Source organism: Dipteris shenzhenensis, chromosome 15 (assembly GCF_047967505.1).
Source record: "Dipteris shenzhenensis isolate YYH24624 ecotype China chromosome 15, Dip_SZ_1.0, whole genome shotgun sequence".
Taxonomy (NCBI): domain Eukaryota; kingdom Viridiplantae; phylum Streptophyta; class Polypodiopsida; order Gleicheniales; family Dipteridaceae; genus Dipteris; species Dipteris shenzhenensis.
In genome coordinates this window covers 54,704,870-54,721,563 of record NC_141610.1, presented here as the reverse complement: position 1 = coordinate 54,721,563, position 16,694 = coordinate 54,704,870, and the positions used below count along the sequence as shown (strand labels likewise).

Here is a 16,694-nt window from a genome sequence, read left to right as displayed (position 1 = left end):
ATAGAGCCAAGGTGTATGCGCATGAAAACTGGTCTATAAGAGTATTTAAAAGAGGAGAAAAAGTTTTTCTCAGAGTTCCTTTGCACTCGAAGTCGTTAACTTCAGGAGAGTGTGCTAAGTTATCACCTCGATACTGTGGGCCGTGGTTAATTCTAAAGAGAATAGGCAAGGTAGCCTATAAATTAGAATTGCCACAAGGGTGTAAGGTGCACCCGGTTTTTCATGTTTCGCACTTTAAAAAATTTTTACATACAGGTGACTCACTAATCGAAGGTGTGGTTTTGTTTCAGGAGATAGAGGATAATGCAAGGCGCAAACCAACAAGAATCCTGGACCGAGGAACAATGCAAATACAAAATCGGAAGATACCCATGTGTTGGTTACATGGCATGGTCAGCCTCTATCCGAAGCTACCTGGGAATCCGTATACCAGTTGCGGAGAGTGTTCCCAGATTTTATCATCGAGGACGCTGATGTCTGAAGAGGGAAGGAATGTTACGCTCTAGCCGAGGTAGCATGACCTCGGAAGAATCAGTCGACATTTCCCTTAAAGGATCTCCGTTTGTAATATATCTGTTTGCGCTTCAAGTAAAGGATTGGGAGGGAATTAATGTCAAGGTCCTAGGTGAGGGTTGATAGCACCAGACTAGGTGGATCTAAGGCTAAGGGCCTAATGCAAGAAATGTGCCTAGGGGCAGAGGAAATAAAAGTAACCCAAGAGAGGGGTGAAAAGATGCATTAGTAAGGCCCTATAATGATGACATGTGGCATCTAGATCCATCTAGGGAGATGGGGCTTGTTGGAGTTAGAGAGAGATAGAGAATGACTGTTCACGTATGTTTTTGATCTGATTTTCTCCGTCAGCTCTCACACTTCAGCAAGGTTGGCTGGGTGGAACAATATCGGTGCTACTCCCGTGATCTGTCTGTAGTTAGAATAGAAGAGTTTTACAGTGACCACACAAAACGAAGTGAGATCACGAACAAGACACAAGAGGCAGCACTGCAAGTCCATCAAGTTTTTCCACGCACCTTATGCACCAAAGAAAACTATGATGAGGCATCAACAAGAATGCTTGACTATAGAGGATGACTTCCATCTTGTATTTCCTTACTACTTTGTGGTACCTGTACTAATCAATTAGCAGTGTTTAAATGCATTTTTAACATGTTGCAACTATTCCACATTTCTGATGATGAATCCGTTTGCTAATACATTTGCTGATGGATCTCCTGCAAGTATTTAACGAAAATTTGTCACCCCTGTTACTCTCACATTCTAAGTATATACTGTACCATGTGGTTGCCACCTCCAATGATTTAGAATATGTAAACCGTATGCTCCAGAAAATAGGCCAACGATAGAAATACCAAAAATGGAGCTGTTCTCTATACGCTGTTGAATGCTACCCTGTATGTCAGTATTGAACAATATATCAGTACAGTCCTGTTGACCAGGAACATTAGCTACAGCATTTCCAGTATTTCAAAAGCACCACAAAATGTAAAACCTTTACAAACCAAATGTCAATTGGCTACTAGTACATGGAAATAAATAGAGAATTGAATTGAAAAAGACAAAAAGCATGACCAAAATGCAAAACACTTTTAAAAAATATGTCAACAATTGGCTATTAGTACATGGAGAGAATTACATTGATGAGAATGAACACCACAGCAGTATTTAGAGGAACCCGAAATATACTTATAACAGCTGCTCGATGTTCGGTGGGAATATATCTGCCAACAATAATGTTAAATGTCCACATGCCAACAGAAAAAATAACAAGCAACAATTAAGTACATGCTTTAAGCTATAAATCATTAAAACAGAACCGAGCTCAGCAATAGAGTACAGTTATTATCCTCTATTAAACGTTAATCTCGGGGCTTAGAAAACAACCGATAATTTATATTTTCAATGTTTTGATGCTCAACATAGTGCATATGTCAGGGGTATTTGTTGATTAGTGTGTTATTCTTGGGAAGAACAATGTTATGCATGTTAATGACATGATAGGTGTCGTTGTAGAGGACCTGAGCTGCCACATGCAGGTGGGCATAGCGTGCAGTAGACAGCAAAAAAGCAGCCAAAAGGTCTGGAGCCAAGATTTGGTAGATCTCTTAAAAGGGGCAAACAGAAAAGTATAGACTCGTTTGACCAAAAGAGCATGCTGACCAGGATCTCTCAGAAGAGACCTTGCACACTGTATGGAATGAAGCAGCCGAGAAAAGAGGATAGAAACTATGCAAAAGAGGATATAAATTTCTGCAAGTAGATTTCTTTAGATCTATGCCCAAGTTAATGCATTTGATGTTAAGGTCTGTTGCCAAGAGAAGAAAACCTCCCCGCCTGTTAATCATTCATGTAGCCAGTTGGATGCCATTGAAACGAAAGCTGATTGATGAAGATAGGTCCCATCGATTCTTGTCGATACTGTGACCTGACCAATGAGCCTTGACTCGTCCCTTTCTTTTAATGAATTGGTGTCGAGGTACTCAACTTACACAATATCTGAATTTTGATCGAGGGTCTTAATGTTTAACATTGATGTCACGATAAAAGGCTAAGTTTTTGTCATATTAAAAACTATTAAAACATGGATGCTTGAAAAGTTGGAATGTTGCAGTGGAGCTCTGTCTTTCTTATTCAACAAGGTTAAGAGAAATTTGAGCTCCTCAGATTCAAAACTTACATGCTTCGTAGACGTGCTAAAGAGGGCCAAGCAATCCCATAGCAAACATGGAAGACACAAAATGCAGACACTAACACGCCAATCTCCTGCAAGTTAAAGATTCCAAACCATTCACCCATGTTAGTACATGTATCCGGATCCTTTGGCTTTGGCCTCTGATGAAAGCACTCAAAGAAGTTCCAATGATGAACAACGTTGTTACACATTGATTCATCAGATCGGAACTATGCACCTTTCTAACTTATCCAAGAAATTAAACCCTGAACAACATAGATCCAGCATATACCTGATAGTCATATGCTGGCACTATCAAAGAAAATGCAGCAACAAGAATGATCCAGCGGAGATAATCTTCTGGACGAATGTTCCAAGGTCCACACAGCAGCATTGCAGCAATAACACTGCCTAGCATCTCAGAAGCCATTAAACATGGATAAATCATACCACTGTGCAGTTCACGGCCATCTGCCTACACAAGCAAGTTGAAGAAATTTCAATGATACACAACTCGAACAACACAGTAGACATTTTGCCTCGTCAATGTAGTTAAACAAAAGTATCAAGCAAACATTGAGAATGAGTCTTCACCACTAACGTTGGTGTCCATAGGAACCAAAAAACTGCGCTTGCAAAGTCAAAACACGCATGAGTCCATCCGAGGACAATCACCTTCTTATCTGTAGAACTCAGAACAATCATTTCAAATTTTAAACACATCAAAGTCAGTGGAGAAACTAATAACCAACATTGCAAGCATAAGACAGCCATAAGAAATGCAGTAACAGCACATAGCTTTCATACAACTTACAATATATAGCACAACGAAAAGCTGTGAAGCTTGATTTGGCAGCATTTCTACGACGTTGATAAATATCGATGGTTTATTACTAGCTACTTTGAGATTGACTGACCACTCTAAAAGAACACTCTCAATTGTGCTGCATTTAAATACAAGAATCTCTTCAAACAACAGAATCTCTTTTCGGTCACGCTGCTTCACCTAAAGCCATTCGGACCATCCATCCATGTGCTTGCTGCTGAACTACACTTACTTGAAAGCATCCTATCCTTCGCATTCTGTTTTTTGCAATCTCAGCATCCACAAATCCTCATCATGGTCTGTGGGCTCATAGGTGTTGGAGTTTAGCTGGTCATCTCCCCCTTCGTCAGTTCCCATGAGGAGAGAGTGGGGAGGGGACCATGATAGGATGGGGCTGCTACATGGGCAGCACACTCACAAAGAACATGCAAGAAAAGGGGCTGCCACATGGGCAGCACATAGGCTTCCATGTGGGCAGCACATACAAGAACGTACCTGGCCCTGCAAGGAGCCTCCCTGGTGGACAAGAACTGTACAAAGATGCTATATGTCAGTCCAGGACCGGCTGGAGCAGATCTGCCCAGGCAAGAAAGTGTGGAAGGTGATGCCAGCAATGCGGAATCCCACAGAGGCCATACAGAACAGAGGTGTCCATTTTACGGATACTTGCAGGAGCATGTATGGATCTGTAGCAGGGTCTTTGGGGCAGGAGCAGGTCCAGGAAAGATATGAATAGGCGGCTGTTTTACAGAGGTGTATGGCCAGGAAAATGGACTGGAAAGAGTCGGAGCAGAGGCAGGGTAGCCTGGGCCAGTGGCTGCCGGCAACGTGGCCAGGCATGACCTGCAGGGCAGCACACAAGCTGCCCTACCACTTGGTTATACAGACTAGAGCAGCAGCAGACTGGGTCGGCCAATATGGGGCTGACCAGTCAGTTATTTTGGAGGGCGTATGCCCTATAAAAAGGAGCCACTCCAGGCTCATAATCCATTCAGTCCATTATCCATTGGAGCAGCACTTCAGGAGCAGATTGGAGCAGCAGATCAGCAAGTCTTGGGCCATTGTCCAGGAGAGGCTGATTGCTGCAGACACAGCTCAGAAGTTGTCTTCATCCTAGGTTGTATACCAAGGCAGCAAGGATGACGGATCAAAGGGGGAGCTTGGGCCTCATCACTGGCTGTGTTACAGAGCAGCAAGGAGGTCAAGCACTTCCTTATTTGTGGCTGTCCACCAGGTCAGCTTGAAGGTGTGATTGTGGGGCACAACAACGAGGCCCACCTAGGCTCGTAGGGAGTACGCAGGCCGGGCGTTTTGGGAGTGCCACGGAGGTAGGAGAACAGCTGTTTTGTTTATGTACAGGGATGCACTCCCTACTACTAGAGGGTGACACACTGGATATTGCTTTTGTATTGTGTCCATTGTGGACAGAAATATAAGCTTTGTTGGTTCTATATCTCTCCTGCGCATTGCTCATTCACTTGCTGCAGTCATCTGCGTTATGTACACATAAGGAAATAACTTTTGGATTTCACTATTAACACCACTGTGTGAGTTCCTGGGCTCTATTAGTCTTCCGCTGCATATACCCTCTGTTATGCCCATTTAAAACAATAGGGCCAACAGGCCAAATATGGCAGACACTTGAAACTCACCATATGAAATCTGCAAAACGCTTTTAGTAGTTCCCCAAATTTTGGTGTGAGATGGCAAAGGAGTTTCTTCCCATAAAAAAATGACCCCAATTGCTGTGATGCCTGCAACTGTTGCAGCCCCCATTGATGGAGCAACCATTCCAAGTGACTGCCATTTTACCAGAAAATTTGCAAAGCCGCCACTTCCAATTGCAACGACTGCTCCCCCAAAACTTAATAACCAAAATGTATCACTTATCCATTCTTGCCGGAAGCTTAACTGTACAAGTGAAAACAACAAACAAATTCAGTGTCCAAAATAAACAGAAAATAAAAAGTACATCACAGATAATCAGAAGCGTGCCAAAAGAAAAAGTCCAAGAACTAAGCAGGTCATTCTAATGCTTGGACATTCTCCTAATAGGTACAACTCTGTAAGTTACATCTTTCTTAATCAAGAAACGTGAGCATGAGGACAACCAAAGGGAAGTTCAGCAAGTTTATAAAACCGGCTCCTCAACCATTTTACAGCATGCATGCATTCTGAAACCGTAGCAACCGGCGCCTATAGGAAGTATATACCTAGATGAATCCAGGAACATTCCCAAACTCATCCTCTAAAAACACAACATGGTGCAGTTTCAATCTCATGATAGTCACTCACAAGGTTGAAAACCATAAACTCCATCATGCATAGCAGGGACCAGCTACTTTGACATCCCCACTGACGTCATCAGCGCCCAACAGTGGGTGTAGACCATAGTATAAAAATATGCTCTCACACATACAAATCCACACCCCCACACATACTTGAGCATCCATTTATACAAAGTCTTCGTACTGAGTTTCTGTCGGCACTCCGGAGGTGAAGGGCAGACTCAGCCATGATGAAGGCTAGCACTAAAGGAGAAGGCTAATCAAAAGGTAGTTCAAAATCTCTTCATTCAAGCTACAACTGCTTGTGAAGTCTAAACATTTTCATTTTAGTCTCTCCCCAACGAGCATCTAAATCTAAATCTAGCTGATAGGGCAACGCACCACTTAAGATAGAAAGAATTATCACAAAACCAGCAGGCCGCAACTTGGACGAAAACTTCACAAGGTGAGATTTGCATGTCCGCTAATATGGCAGAAGCATATATGGCGCCTATAGGAAGTACATTGTTCTTATTTGAAGCCATTCCAATGCACAAGCTTCTTTCACAAGCCGATGAAGAATTCTTTTTCAATTCTTTCCTTTTCCTTTTTCCACTTCTTTCTCTTGCTGATAGACAAAAGATTCGTTAGACAAAGGGGTAGTGATCTAGTTGGTGAAATTTTGGTCTAGTCAAAGGGGCTCAAATGGCAACACCCTTGACATGCTCAGTCATCTGGATCTCGCTTTCTCTAAAGGACAAACAAAAAGTGCAGAAAGCTATTCTCTTCCTTCAGGATCAAGCAATGGTGGGGCACATTGTTGGCTTTATCCCCACGCAACAACAAGGTTGAAATCGGGTCCGAGCGAGTTTAGCCCTAGAAGGTGACTACATCCAAGACATCACCACTCATGGGAGGGGAGGTTTTGTACCCATCTTAGCTCCTTGATTAGCACTTACGCCCTAGTGGAGCAGAGCCGAGCTTACCTTGGACCTCATTTGATTTTCTTCATTGCTTGATATCGTTTCATAATAAATGACAACACATCATGTACCAAGGCATCCCATTATGTTGAGCTTCCTAGACCTCCTCAAGGAGTACAGATCCATATTGTCTTCTATAGGGACCTTTTTCGGCACAGTACTCCAGACACTCACCACATCAGCCTCAGTAATCTCTTCCAAAGGAACAATTGATCATAGATGAGCTAGATACCGTAACACAGGAGATTTCTCTAGAGACCCTCGTCGGAGGTGCCTTCAAGCAGCAAGTTGGAGCCTTGGGTTTTCCAAGGCAATGCTTTATGCAACAAATAATGGGCACCGATGTCTCATGGGCCTTCGCTCCTCCCGCCCCTAGGTCCCTCAAATCTATCAACAGGAGAACAAGGGGGGAAGACTTTATCCCTCCCAATCGGGAGCCACAGCCTACTCAATCTTAAAAGCCATGGGGTTTGGACTAGAGCGAAAGTTAGCAAGTATACAACAAAGAATTGGATGAGACAGGCTTGCAAGAGGTCGGGACCTAAGGTAGAGGCCTCCCCATAGGGAGTGCAATAGAGGGTGCTTCACCTTGAGCGTCAAGTTTCCTCGCAGAGAGAGGAGTTCCTCAACCTCCCATCGGAGGTGATGCCTTAGGATGCAGGGCACGCTTTGTCGGCACAAGTTTAGACAGCTCCAAGGCCAATGGCTGAGATACCTCCCTCCTCCGTCCTTTCCTCCCTACCACTACCCTCGCTCGCACTCCTCCCTTCACCCCCCCGGCCACTGCCTCTGCCTCACCCTCTGCCCTCCCCTGCTCCCCCTCCCTCGACTTAATCCACTCCCCCTCTCCCCTTCTGTCATCCCCCACTCCCTCTTTGCCAATTGTGATCACCCTTGTCAATCATCCTTGTTCTAAGCCTTGCCACCCCCCACTCCCTCCCCACTGCCATAGGCTCCTTTGTCGTCCCCTTGTCCTCCCCCCCTTTCTTTCGAAGCCATGCCTAGGCTTCATAGAGTTCTTCCTCTCCAAGTTCTGGCCTCTTGACCGTACGCAAAAGTTTCAATACTCGAGAATTGGTTGGAATAGACGTGTCAGGAGCAATGAGTAGCACATGGTCATAGTGTCACATTCCGAATTTCTTTCCCTAGAGACAAATGCAATTGTATTCTGTACAAATAGGCTGGGAGTCCTGACCTCTTTCCTGATGCCTTGGACCTTCAAGGCGGGTCCTAAGCCAGCGATGCCTCTTGTGCAATGGCCATGGATCTGTAGAAAATGAAGAAAGGCTTGCCCAGGAAACAGTCAACCCTACTAAGCATGTAAATACAGACTCAACTTGCAGATAACTCAGAAAAATACAGTGTTCAGAGCTGTAGATTTATTGCAGCACCGAAATGTAGAACTTGTGGACCAGGATCACTCTAGGGTTCCAACACATAGAAGGATCTTGTGGCTACACAAGAAACTTTGCTCCATGAGCCTATAGGAGAGGCTTAGGACATGCAGGGAACAATTGACAAGAGAGGCTGTGAAGGGGACTGTTGAGTGTAGAAATGAAAGGGGAGGGGTCAAAGTGGCCGGCCTTTCTAGTATATCAGCCGACCAGCCTGGTTGGCTGGCCGATTGGAACAGACAGGTCTGTGTGACCTGGCTGCTGGCCTATAAGAGCCCACTGCGAGGCCCTTGTGTCGAACTGCTCCTGGCAGCCTAGAGCAGCTCCTAAGGCTGCCACTATCTGCAGAAAGCTGCTGCAGACGGCAGGTTCTTCAGGCCCTCCTACACCTAACTCAAAAAAGGATTCTCCTTTGGTGTGGTGATCTGCTCAAGACCCCGACTACAAAAGATATGTCCTGGTGTATGTTGGTGAGATAGAGACATCCCACCAATTGATGATATCGTGTGGCATCCACCACAGGAGGAGTTGTATTTAGGAAGATTATTCCTGGATCCATAGGAGTAACTGCTGGACTGCAATCTGCCATCTAGAAAATCTCCAAAAGCTCCAGACAAAACCTATGCTGGATAAGCAATATTCCATCAGCCGTCCTTTGAATCTCCAAATGAACTTTCCCAATATATGTCATCTCAAATTCATTCTGAAGCCTGACCTGTGTGTCTCCTACAAACTTTTGATGATTTTCAAGTATATGAGATAATATGAGATCATCAACAAATAATATGACAAGCAAGACAAGATTGGCTTGTACAAATGTAGAGGTTGGAATCCAAAGAACTTAGAGTGAGTCCAATCATGGTGAAGAACTGATCAATCCTTTGATACCAAGCTCTTGGGTCCTACTTCAGCCCATACAATGACTTTTTTAACTTGCACACCAACTGCCTCCCCTTTATCTCAAAACCTAGAGGCTACTTAACATAGACCTCCTCTTGAATCTCCCCATTGAGAAATGCAGACTTCACATCCATCTGCAATAGTGGTCAACATGTCACCACAATGTAAATATCCTAAGTCAAAGTACAGTTGACCATTTATCTTATCATAATTAAAGAGTTTTCATATGTGTTAAGTATGGTCAAAGAGTTCTTTTAATGGTCAAAGAATTGACTACGGTCAAAGATACTTGACTTTGGTCAAGTAAGCCTGACTTTGCTCGGGAAGACTTGGTTTATTACCAAGAGCGTTAGCTGCAGTTAACCAAAGAACCACAGAGCTGACTACGGTCAGAGAGTGTTGACTTCGGTCAACGAGACTTGGCATGCGCCAAGAGGATTAACTACGGTTAACCAAGATGTGCCAACTTCGGTTGGAGAGACTTGATTATAATTAAGGTGCCTCGACCCTTGGTCAAAGCTCCTTAATTATAATCAAGAGTGTTAACTCCGGTCAACCAGAGAATAAATATATGTATATATATTTGTTATATGTGCACATGTGTTCAGTGGGGACGCCCACCGTGACTAGAATTAGTCCACAGTGTGTTATTTGCATGCAAAGCACTAACAATTAATGGGTGCCATGGCGGTGCGCTTTAATTAATTGTTGCCGGTACTAGGAAGGGTTATTTTCCCTAAGCACTATGGAGCCTAGCAAGCATCTAGGAGGCGGTTCACGTGACCAAGTGCTTCGAAGACTCCAGAGTTGCCCTTAGTGACATGTAATAGGACTTAGTCTAGATTTTAGACAAGTGGCATGTTTCCAATTTGAAATGAGCTTGAAGCTCTTGTAATATTGATTCACATTGGGTTTTGTATCAAACAGTTCCACACTTAACACTTTGTAACAGATTCTCTCTTCAAGAAATAAAATACCTTCGGGGGGGTTCAGCCCAACATGTTGTCCTAGGCCCTAGTGCATCTGTAGAGAGAGGGAGTGAGGGAGAGCTTCTAAAAGAGTAAATTGAGCGCAAGAGCTTCTGAAAGAGTAAATTGAGCGCAAGAGTTTGAAAGAGTAAAATGAGCACAGGATTTTGACGTTGGCGTGTGAAGAAGGTTACATTGGTATCAGAGCGCGGTTCAACCTCTTTTCAAAGAGAGGACGATTCTAGATCATAGAAGGAATTGGCTCATTAATTGCTGAGTGCAATAGCAATTTGTAGAGAAGGCATAAAACAACATGACACCTTGAGCTCTGCAGACTAGCGTAAGATTCCAGCAATTGGTAAAGGAGGTGCGCAAGGTGATAGGGGGGAAGAAGAGTGGAGTGGAAGAGAGCAAGAGAGTGAGAGTGAGACACTCTAGTGCGGGTGTGAAGTCCAATGTGAGCCACACCACAAACTCACTTATGTTTTATTAGGATTAGGTTTGCCCTATGACTGTCTTAAGACAGTCATAGGTGTCCTATCTTTTAATGAAGGGTTGGCAATGTGCCTTTACCCCAACAACCTCCCACCTAAAGGCCAATGTGCCTAAAGGGGAGAAAAGAATAAAAAATTACAGCAATATACAGTTACTGTATACAAGACCATAAAGTAAGAATGGTCTCATCCTAATCCCATGATGTGGCGGCAATGTGCAAACCGCTCTGTAGGCAAGCTCTTAGTGAGCAAATCTGCAGGATTATCATCAGTATGCACTTTCACAAGCTCAAGTCGCTTGTCTTCCAGTACCTCCCTGATGAAATGATATTTCACCTCTATGTGCTTGGTCTTCTGATGAAAGACCGGATTCTTTGCCAACATGATAGCACTCTGACTATCACAATGCAAAACTGGCATATCTCCTGTAATGCCCAAATCTCCCACCAGCCGAGTAAGCCATATTGCTTCCTTGCAAGCCTCAGTGGCTGCAACATATTCAGCTTCTGTGGTTGACAGTGCAACGCATTTCTGCAACCGAGACACCCATGATATAGCACCTCCTGCAAATGTAAAAATATAACCGGTAGTAGACTTCCGGTTATCTGCATTCCCTGCATAGTCTGAATCTGTAAAACCATGCACCAATGCATCCTGTCTACCATAGCATATGCACAAGTCTTTGGTACCCTTGAGATACCTCAAGACACCTTTCACTGCTTCCCAGTGCCGCTTGCCTGGATTTGCCATATACCTGCTGATGACTCCCACCGCAAAAGCAATATCCGGACGAGTGGCAACCATGGCATACATCAAAGATCCAACTGCAGATGCATACGGAACCTTGGCCATTTCAGCCTTATCATCATCTGATCTGGGGCTGTCCTTACTGCTGAGTTTTAAATGTGGAGGCAACGGGGTACTAATAGACTTCCCCCCTTCCATTTTAAAGCGCTGCAGTACTTTGTCAATGTACTCTTTCTGTGACAGAAACAAAAGTCCCTTGGACCTGTCACGAGTAATACGCATGCCAAGAATATGATTTGCATCACCCAAGTCTTTCATGTCAAAAGACTTATGCAGTTGTTTCTTCAAAGCATTAATCTCATGCTGAGATTTACTGGCAATAAGCATGTCATCCACATACAGAATGAGTAGCATCAAACTGCCATCCTTTGCCCGTTTGGTGTATAAGCAATGATCGGTCTCACACCGATGATACCCTTGGGACTGCATGAAGGCATCAAACTTCTTGTACCATTCTCTTGGTGCCTGCTTGAGTCCATACAAGCTCCTTTTGAGCTTACACACAAGCTGCTCTTTCCCTTTAACAGCATATCCCTCTGGCTGACTCATATAGATCTCATCATGGAGATCTCCGTGAAGAAAAGCTGTCTTCACATCCATCTGACATAAATCCATGTCATCATGAGCAACAAGAGCTAATACTGCTCTCAAAGTAGTCATCTTGACTACAGGGGAAAAGATCTCATCAAAGTCAATGCCCTTCTCCTGCTTAAATCCCTTGGCAACCAATCTGGCCTTATACCGAGGTAAAGCATTTGAATCCACTTTGACTTTGTAAACCCACTTGCATGGCAAAACCTTTCTGCCTGCAGGTAACTGCACCAAGTCCCATGTATCATTCTGAAGTAGGGAGTCCATTTCAGATTGCATGGCTTTCTCCCACTTCTTTTTCTCTGTTCTTCCCATAGCTTCCTTGAAGCTGGAAGGCTCACCACAATCAGTCAGCATGATAAAATCAGCCACATTTATTGGCTCCTGGAACAAACCTGGCAGGAGGCCGTTGTGCACGGGAGCTCCTCCTAACAAAATGTTCCGCATTAGGCTGCTGTCCAGCCTGTTGTTCATGCATGACGGGTGGCTGTACCACCATATCTGGCTGTTCTACAGCCCCATCTGTTGGCACATCCAGTGGTGCATCATTGACAAAATTATCTGGCTGATTTTCAGCCTGTATACCCTCTTGAACAGGGTGATCTGCAGCAGCCTGCTGCTGCATATAAATGGGCATTCTTTGCTGTCCAACATCATCATAAATAACCCTCCTGTATTCCACAGGTTGCACGGGTTCCTTGTGTACACTATCCTCTTTAAAGATGACATCATTGCTGCGTATAATCTTCCGTTTAACGGGATCCCATAACCTGTACCCCATTTCACCTTCGTCACCATAACCCATAAAGATGCATCTGATAGACTTTGGATCCAGTTTGGTGCGTAGTTCTTTGCGTACATGAGCAAAGCACTCGCAGCCAAATACACGTAAGTGCTTGTATGAGGGTGGCTTGCCAGACCACACCTCCTCTGGCACTTTCAACTCCAAAGCCTTGTTTGGCGACCTGTTAATAATGTGAACTGCTGTTTGCACGGCTTCTGCCCAAAAGCCATGGGGTAATGCAGCATAAGACAACATACATCGAACCTTTTCCTGAATAGTTCGATTCATCCGCTCACTTGCACCATTTTGAGATGCATTATGAGGGGCTGTGAGTTCCTGTTTGATGCCCTTAGCTTGGCAAAACTGCACAAAAGCATGTGACACATACTCACCCCCATTATCGGATCTGAGGCATTTCAGCCTACGACCTGTCCGATTCTCTACCTGAGCGACAAACTTCTTGAAAGCATCTAAGGCATCTCCCTTATGCTTCAAGAAATAGACCCACACCTTACGTGTGGCATCATCAATGAAAGTAATAAAATATTTTGCACCCCCTAGTGATAACTGTGGCATCTCACACAAATCAGTGTGCACTAGATCAAGTGGTGCTCTATTCTGGGGAGATCTCCTCTTATGAGGAGTCACAGAATGCTTGCCAAAAATACAATGATCACAAGTAGGCAAATCTGAAAAAGAGAGAGGCGGCAAATAACCCAAACGTGACAGTTCTTGCATTCCTTTAACAGACATGTGTCCCAACCGGCTATGCCACAATGAAACCTTTGGCAGCTCGGTTATGGCAACAACATGATTACCCACACTGGAAACATTGAGAGGGTACAAGGTATCACTCTTAAAACCCTCAGCCACTACAGTCTGGCCATCAGTAATCACCCATTTGGAATCCCCAAATGTGGTGTGGTAACCACTGTCATCCAATAAGCCAGTGCTAATCAGATTTTTCTTGATTTGCGGCACATGGCGGACACCATCAAGCATGAATGTGCGTCCATCACGAAATACTATCTGTATACTGCCAATCCCTGCAATCTGACATGCATAGTTGTTCCCAAGATGAACAACTCCATGAGTACCTGTGTAGGAAGTAAACCACTCCCTATGAGGAGTAACATGAAAAGAGGCACCTGAATCCAAGAGCCAGGTGTGCATGTCATGGCCATCAATAACCAAAGCATGTGCTATTACAGCAGAAGAGCATAAAACATCATGTATGTCACTGTCACTGTCCTCTGCTGCAACATTCACTGCATCCAAGTCATCTGCCTTGGCCTTGCCTTTGCCTTTGCTTGCATTTCCTGCATCCTTTGTTTCAGCCTTCTTGGCTTTCTGATCCCGTATGAACTTGAAGCACTTCGACTTCACATGTCCCTTCTTGCCACAATAAAAGCATTCAATGTCCTTTTTGCCACGGGACTGACTGCGGGATTTGGACTTACTAGCAGATCTCCCCTTCTGCTGAGTCCTGCCTCTGTCCTGTACCTGCAAAGCATTTGAAGACTTGCTGCCCGCATTATTCTTCCTGCTCATCTCCTCCATAAGGAGAGAGCTCTCTACATCAGCATAAATAGAGTGGCATTCGAGTTTGACAAGGTGGTCTTGAAAGTGTCCCAACTCTCGGGGAGGGTACACAGCAAGAAAGTAGCCTTGAACTCCTCATCAAGGTTCAACCCCTGTGCAATCAGCTGTGTAAAGATAGCATTGAACTCACTCAAGTGTGAGGTCATAGCTGTACCTTCCTTCATGCGAAGATCAACCAGCTTCTTCAGCCAAAAAACCTTACTGGCTGAGCTCTTTTGGGCATATAATTCTTCTAGTCTTTGCCATAGACCATAAGAGGTCTTTTCAGCCTGTACATTGAACACAAGAGTGTCTGAAATAGTGAGCATGATAGCTGCCCTCGCGGACAAGTCAAGCTCTTCCCAGTCATCAGCTGACATATCAGATGGCTTGACACCCTTCACCCTTATGGGCTTAGCAATCTTCTTTAACAGAAGTACATTCAAGCATTGTTCTGCCCATAATGGATAGTTGTGTGCTCCTTCCAGTTTCTTTATGTTCAGAATAGAAGCATCACTTCCCCCTGATGCCATATCAGATGAGGAAAGTACCTGACACCCTGGAAGTAAAAAGACTGAATAAAAGTTCTGATTTTTCAGAAAAAAAATGCTCTATTCAAGAGCCAGAAGCACTCTCAATGGTGCTGTTTTTACTGTCAGTAAAATCTGCAGCAAAACAGTAAATGACCCTGCAAAAACTGTACCTTCTGACACACTGTTCTGAGCTCAAAGAGGCATAAAAGAACAGTAATTTCAGACTGCTGCTGCTCAACAAGTGCTTAACAGTGCATAATCATCTGACAAAATCACCAACACTGCTGTAAACACTGCTGTACTGACTGTACTGATCACTTCTCCCACCTCAGATGAGGTCTTGCACTGAGTTAAATTGCAGAAACCACTTGACTAACATCCAAAAAAAAAAGTAAATGATCCTTCAGCCTGTTACAAAGCCTGCAACAGAAAATGGGATAAATCCCAAGCAATCACCCTTATACCAAGGGGAGAAAATGCATCTGAAGATCTCTGTCAGTATCCCAAGTGCTGTCAAACAAAGTTTGGGCAAAAGCCCCTTGATCTGACAACTGAATCAAGTGGAGAACACCTCAACACTGAGGTAGCATGCAACATGAAAATCTCTCTGACAAAAAATATCCACCAGTGTAATGCATATACTGCCCTGTGTAGAAATGACATACACAGATCCCAACGTACAAACACTCAATGAGGAACCTTTTGAGCACTGTCAACGATGGACAGTTAGGGACCGAGTAAACTCGATGCGCCCTGGCCAAGCGTGGCTCAACTGAAGTTCTCTGAGTGTTGCACAAGAAATGTGACCTGCAAGTAAATGTCACCTCGACACTGCGGAAATCAAGACAAAAGTGTGCTCTCTGGCACCACACTGCCTCAAGGCATACAATGCATCACCTTCCGTGCAAAAGCCCTATGATCTGCTCACCTGTAAACTGAGATTCAACCCAGTAAAAGCATATGTCCTCTTGCAAAATCAAGGCATTACATTCCCAGAACAGAATAACTGTGCAATCAACCACGCACTGTGGTTCCTTCACCTCAAGCACGAGATGAATGAAAGTATTGGCTGTACTTTCAAGATAAGACAGTTTTTGTGAACTGAAAAATGACCTTGAATCAAGAGAAATGAAGAGCAGAATGCTCTTTCTCCTCTCTTTCTTTCCCCAAAAAAAAAAGGCTGGACCTGCTGTACTTTAGTACCTGTGTACCTGTGCAGGGTACAGATGTACCTGCTGTACCTGTGCAGGGTACAAATCCAAGGAGAAATGTACTCCTCTGACGCAGATCCAGAAAAAACGATGTCTTCCTGTCGAAAGTCCCTGACACAGCTCCCGAAAAACCAAAAAATGTACCTCCCTGCTGCACAAAAAACGAAAAAACAGCTCCCTGTAGGTATGGCAGTACGGCAGTACGGACGTACAGCCACCGTACAACTGTACGGCCGTACAGATGTACGGCGCACGAAAGAGGCCTGCACCTGCGCGATGCGCCGCCTTGCTGCCCGCAGATCTGCTGCTGCCCTGTGTACGAAGTGCGCCCGCAGATCTGCTGCTGCCCTGTGTACGAAGTGCACCCGCAGATCTGCTGCTGCCCTGTGTACGAAGTGCGCCGCCCTGCGCGCGAAATGCACCTGCAGGCAGCTGTATAGCTGCTTGATGCAGCTCCGCCCTGCAGCTATGTAGCTGCTGTACAGCCCGCGATCTGCGACCACGCCTGTGACCACGCCCGTGACCACGCCCGCTACCACACTCTGCACTGCTGCGCCGCCTGCGCACTGTGCTGCTGCGCTGTCGCAGTCCGTCCGTACGACTGTACGGACGAAGTACGGTCGTACGGTACGGTCCGTACGTCCGTACGGAAAAGGTTAGGCTAGG

At 44.7% G+C, this 16,694-nt stretch overlaps 1 protein-coding gene across 1 annotated transcript in view; it reads right to left on the bottom strand.

Annotated features, from left to right (window-relative positions):
- LOC147894002 (Major facilitator superfamily protein) overlaps positions 1 to 16,694 on the bottom strand; it is a 70,316-nt gene that overhangs the window by 13,579 nt on the left and 40,043 nt on the right. Inside the window, exons 4-9 of the mRNA XM_087386583.1 lie at positions 5,168 to 5,426; positions 3,284 to 3,372; positions 2,982 to 3,164; positions 2,696 to 2,781; positions 1,655 to 1,739; positions 1,296 to 1,410 (exon numbers count right to left, since the gene is read on the bottom strand). Of these exons, the coding sequence (XP_087242709.1) occupies positions 1,296 to 1,410; positions 1,655 to 1,739; positions 2,696 to 2,781; positions 2,982 to 3,164; positions 3,284 to 3,372; positions 5,168 to 5,426 (817 nt within the window). The remainder of the gene's footprint in view (positions 1 to 1,295; positions 1,411 to 1,654; positions 1,740 to 2,695; positions 2,782 to 2,981; positions 3,165 to 3,283; positions 3,373 to 5,167; positions 5,427 to 16,694) is intronic.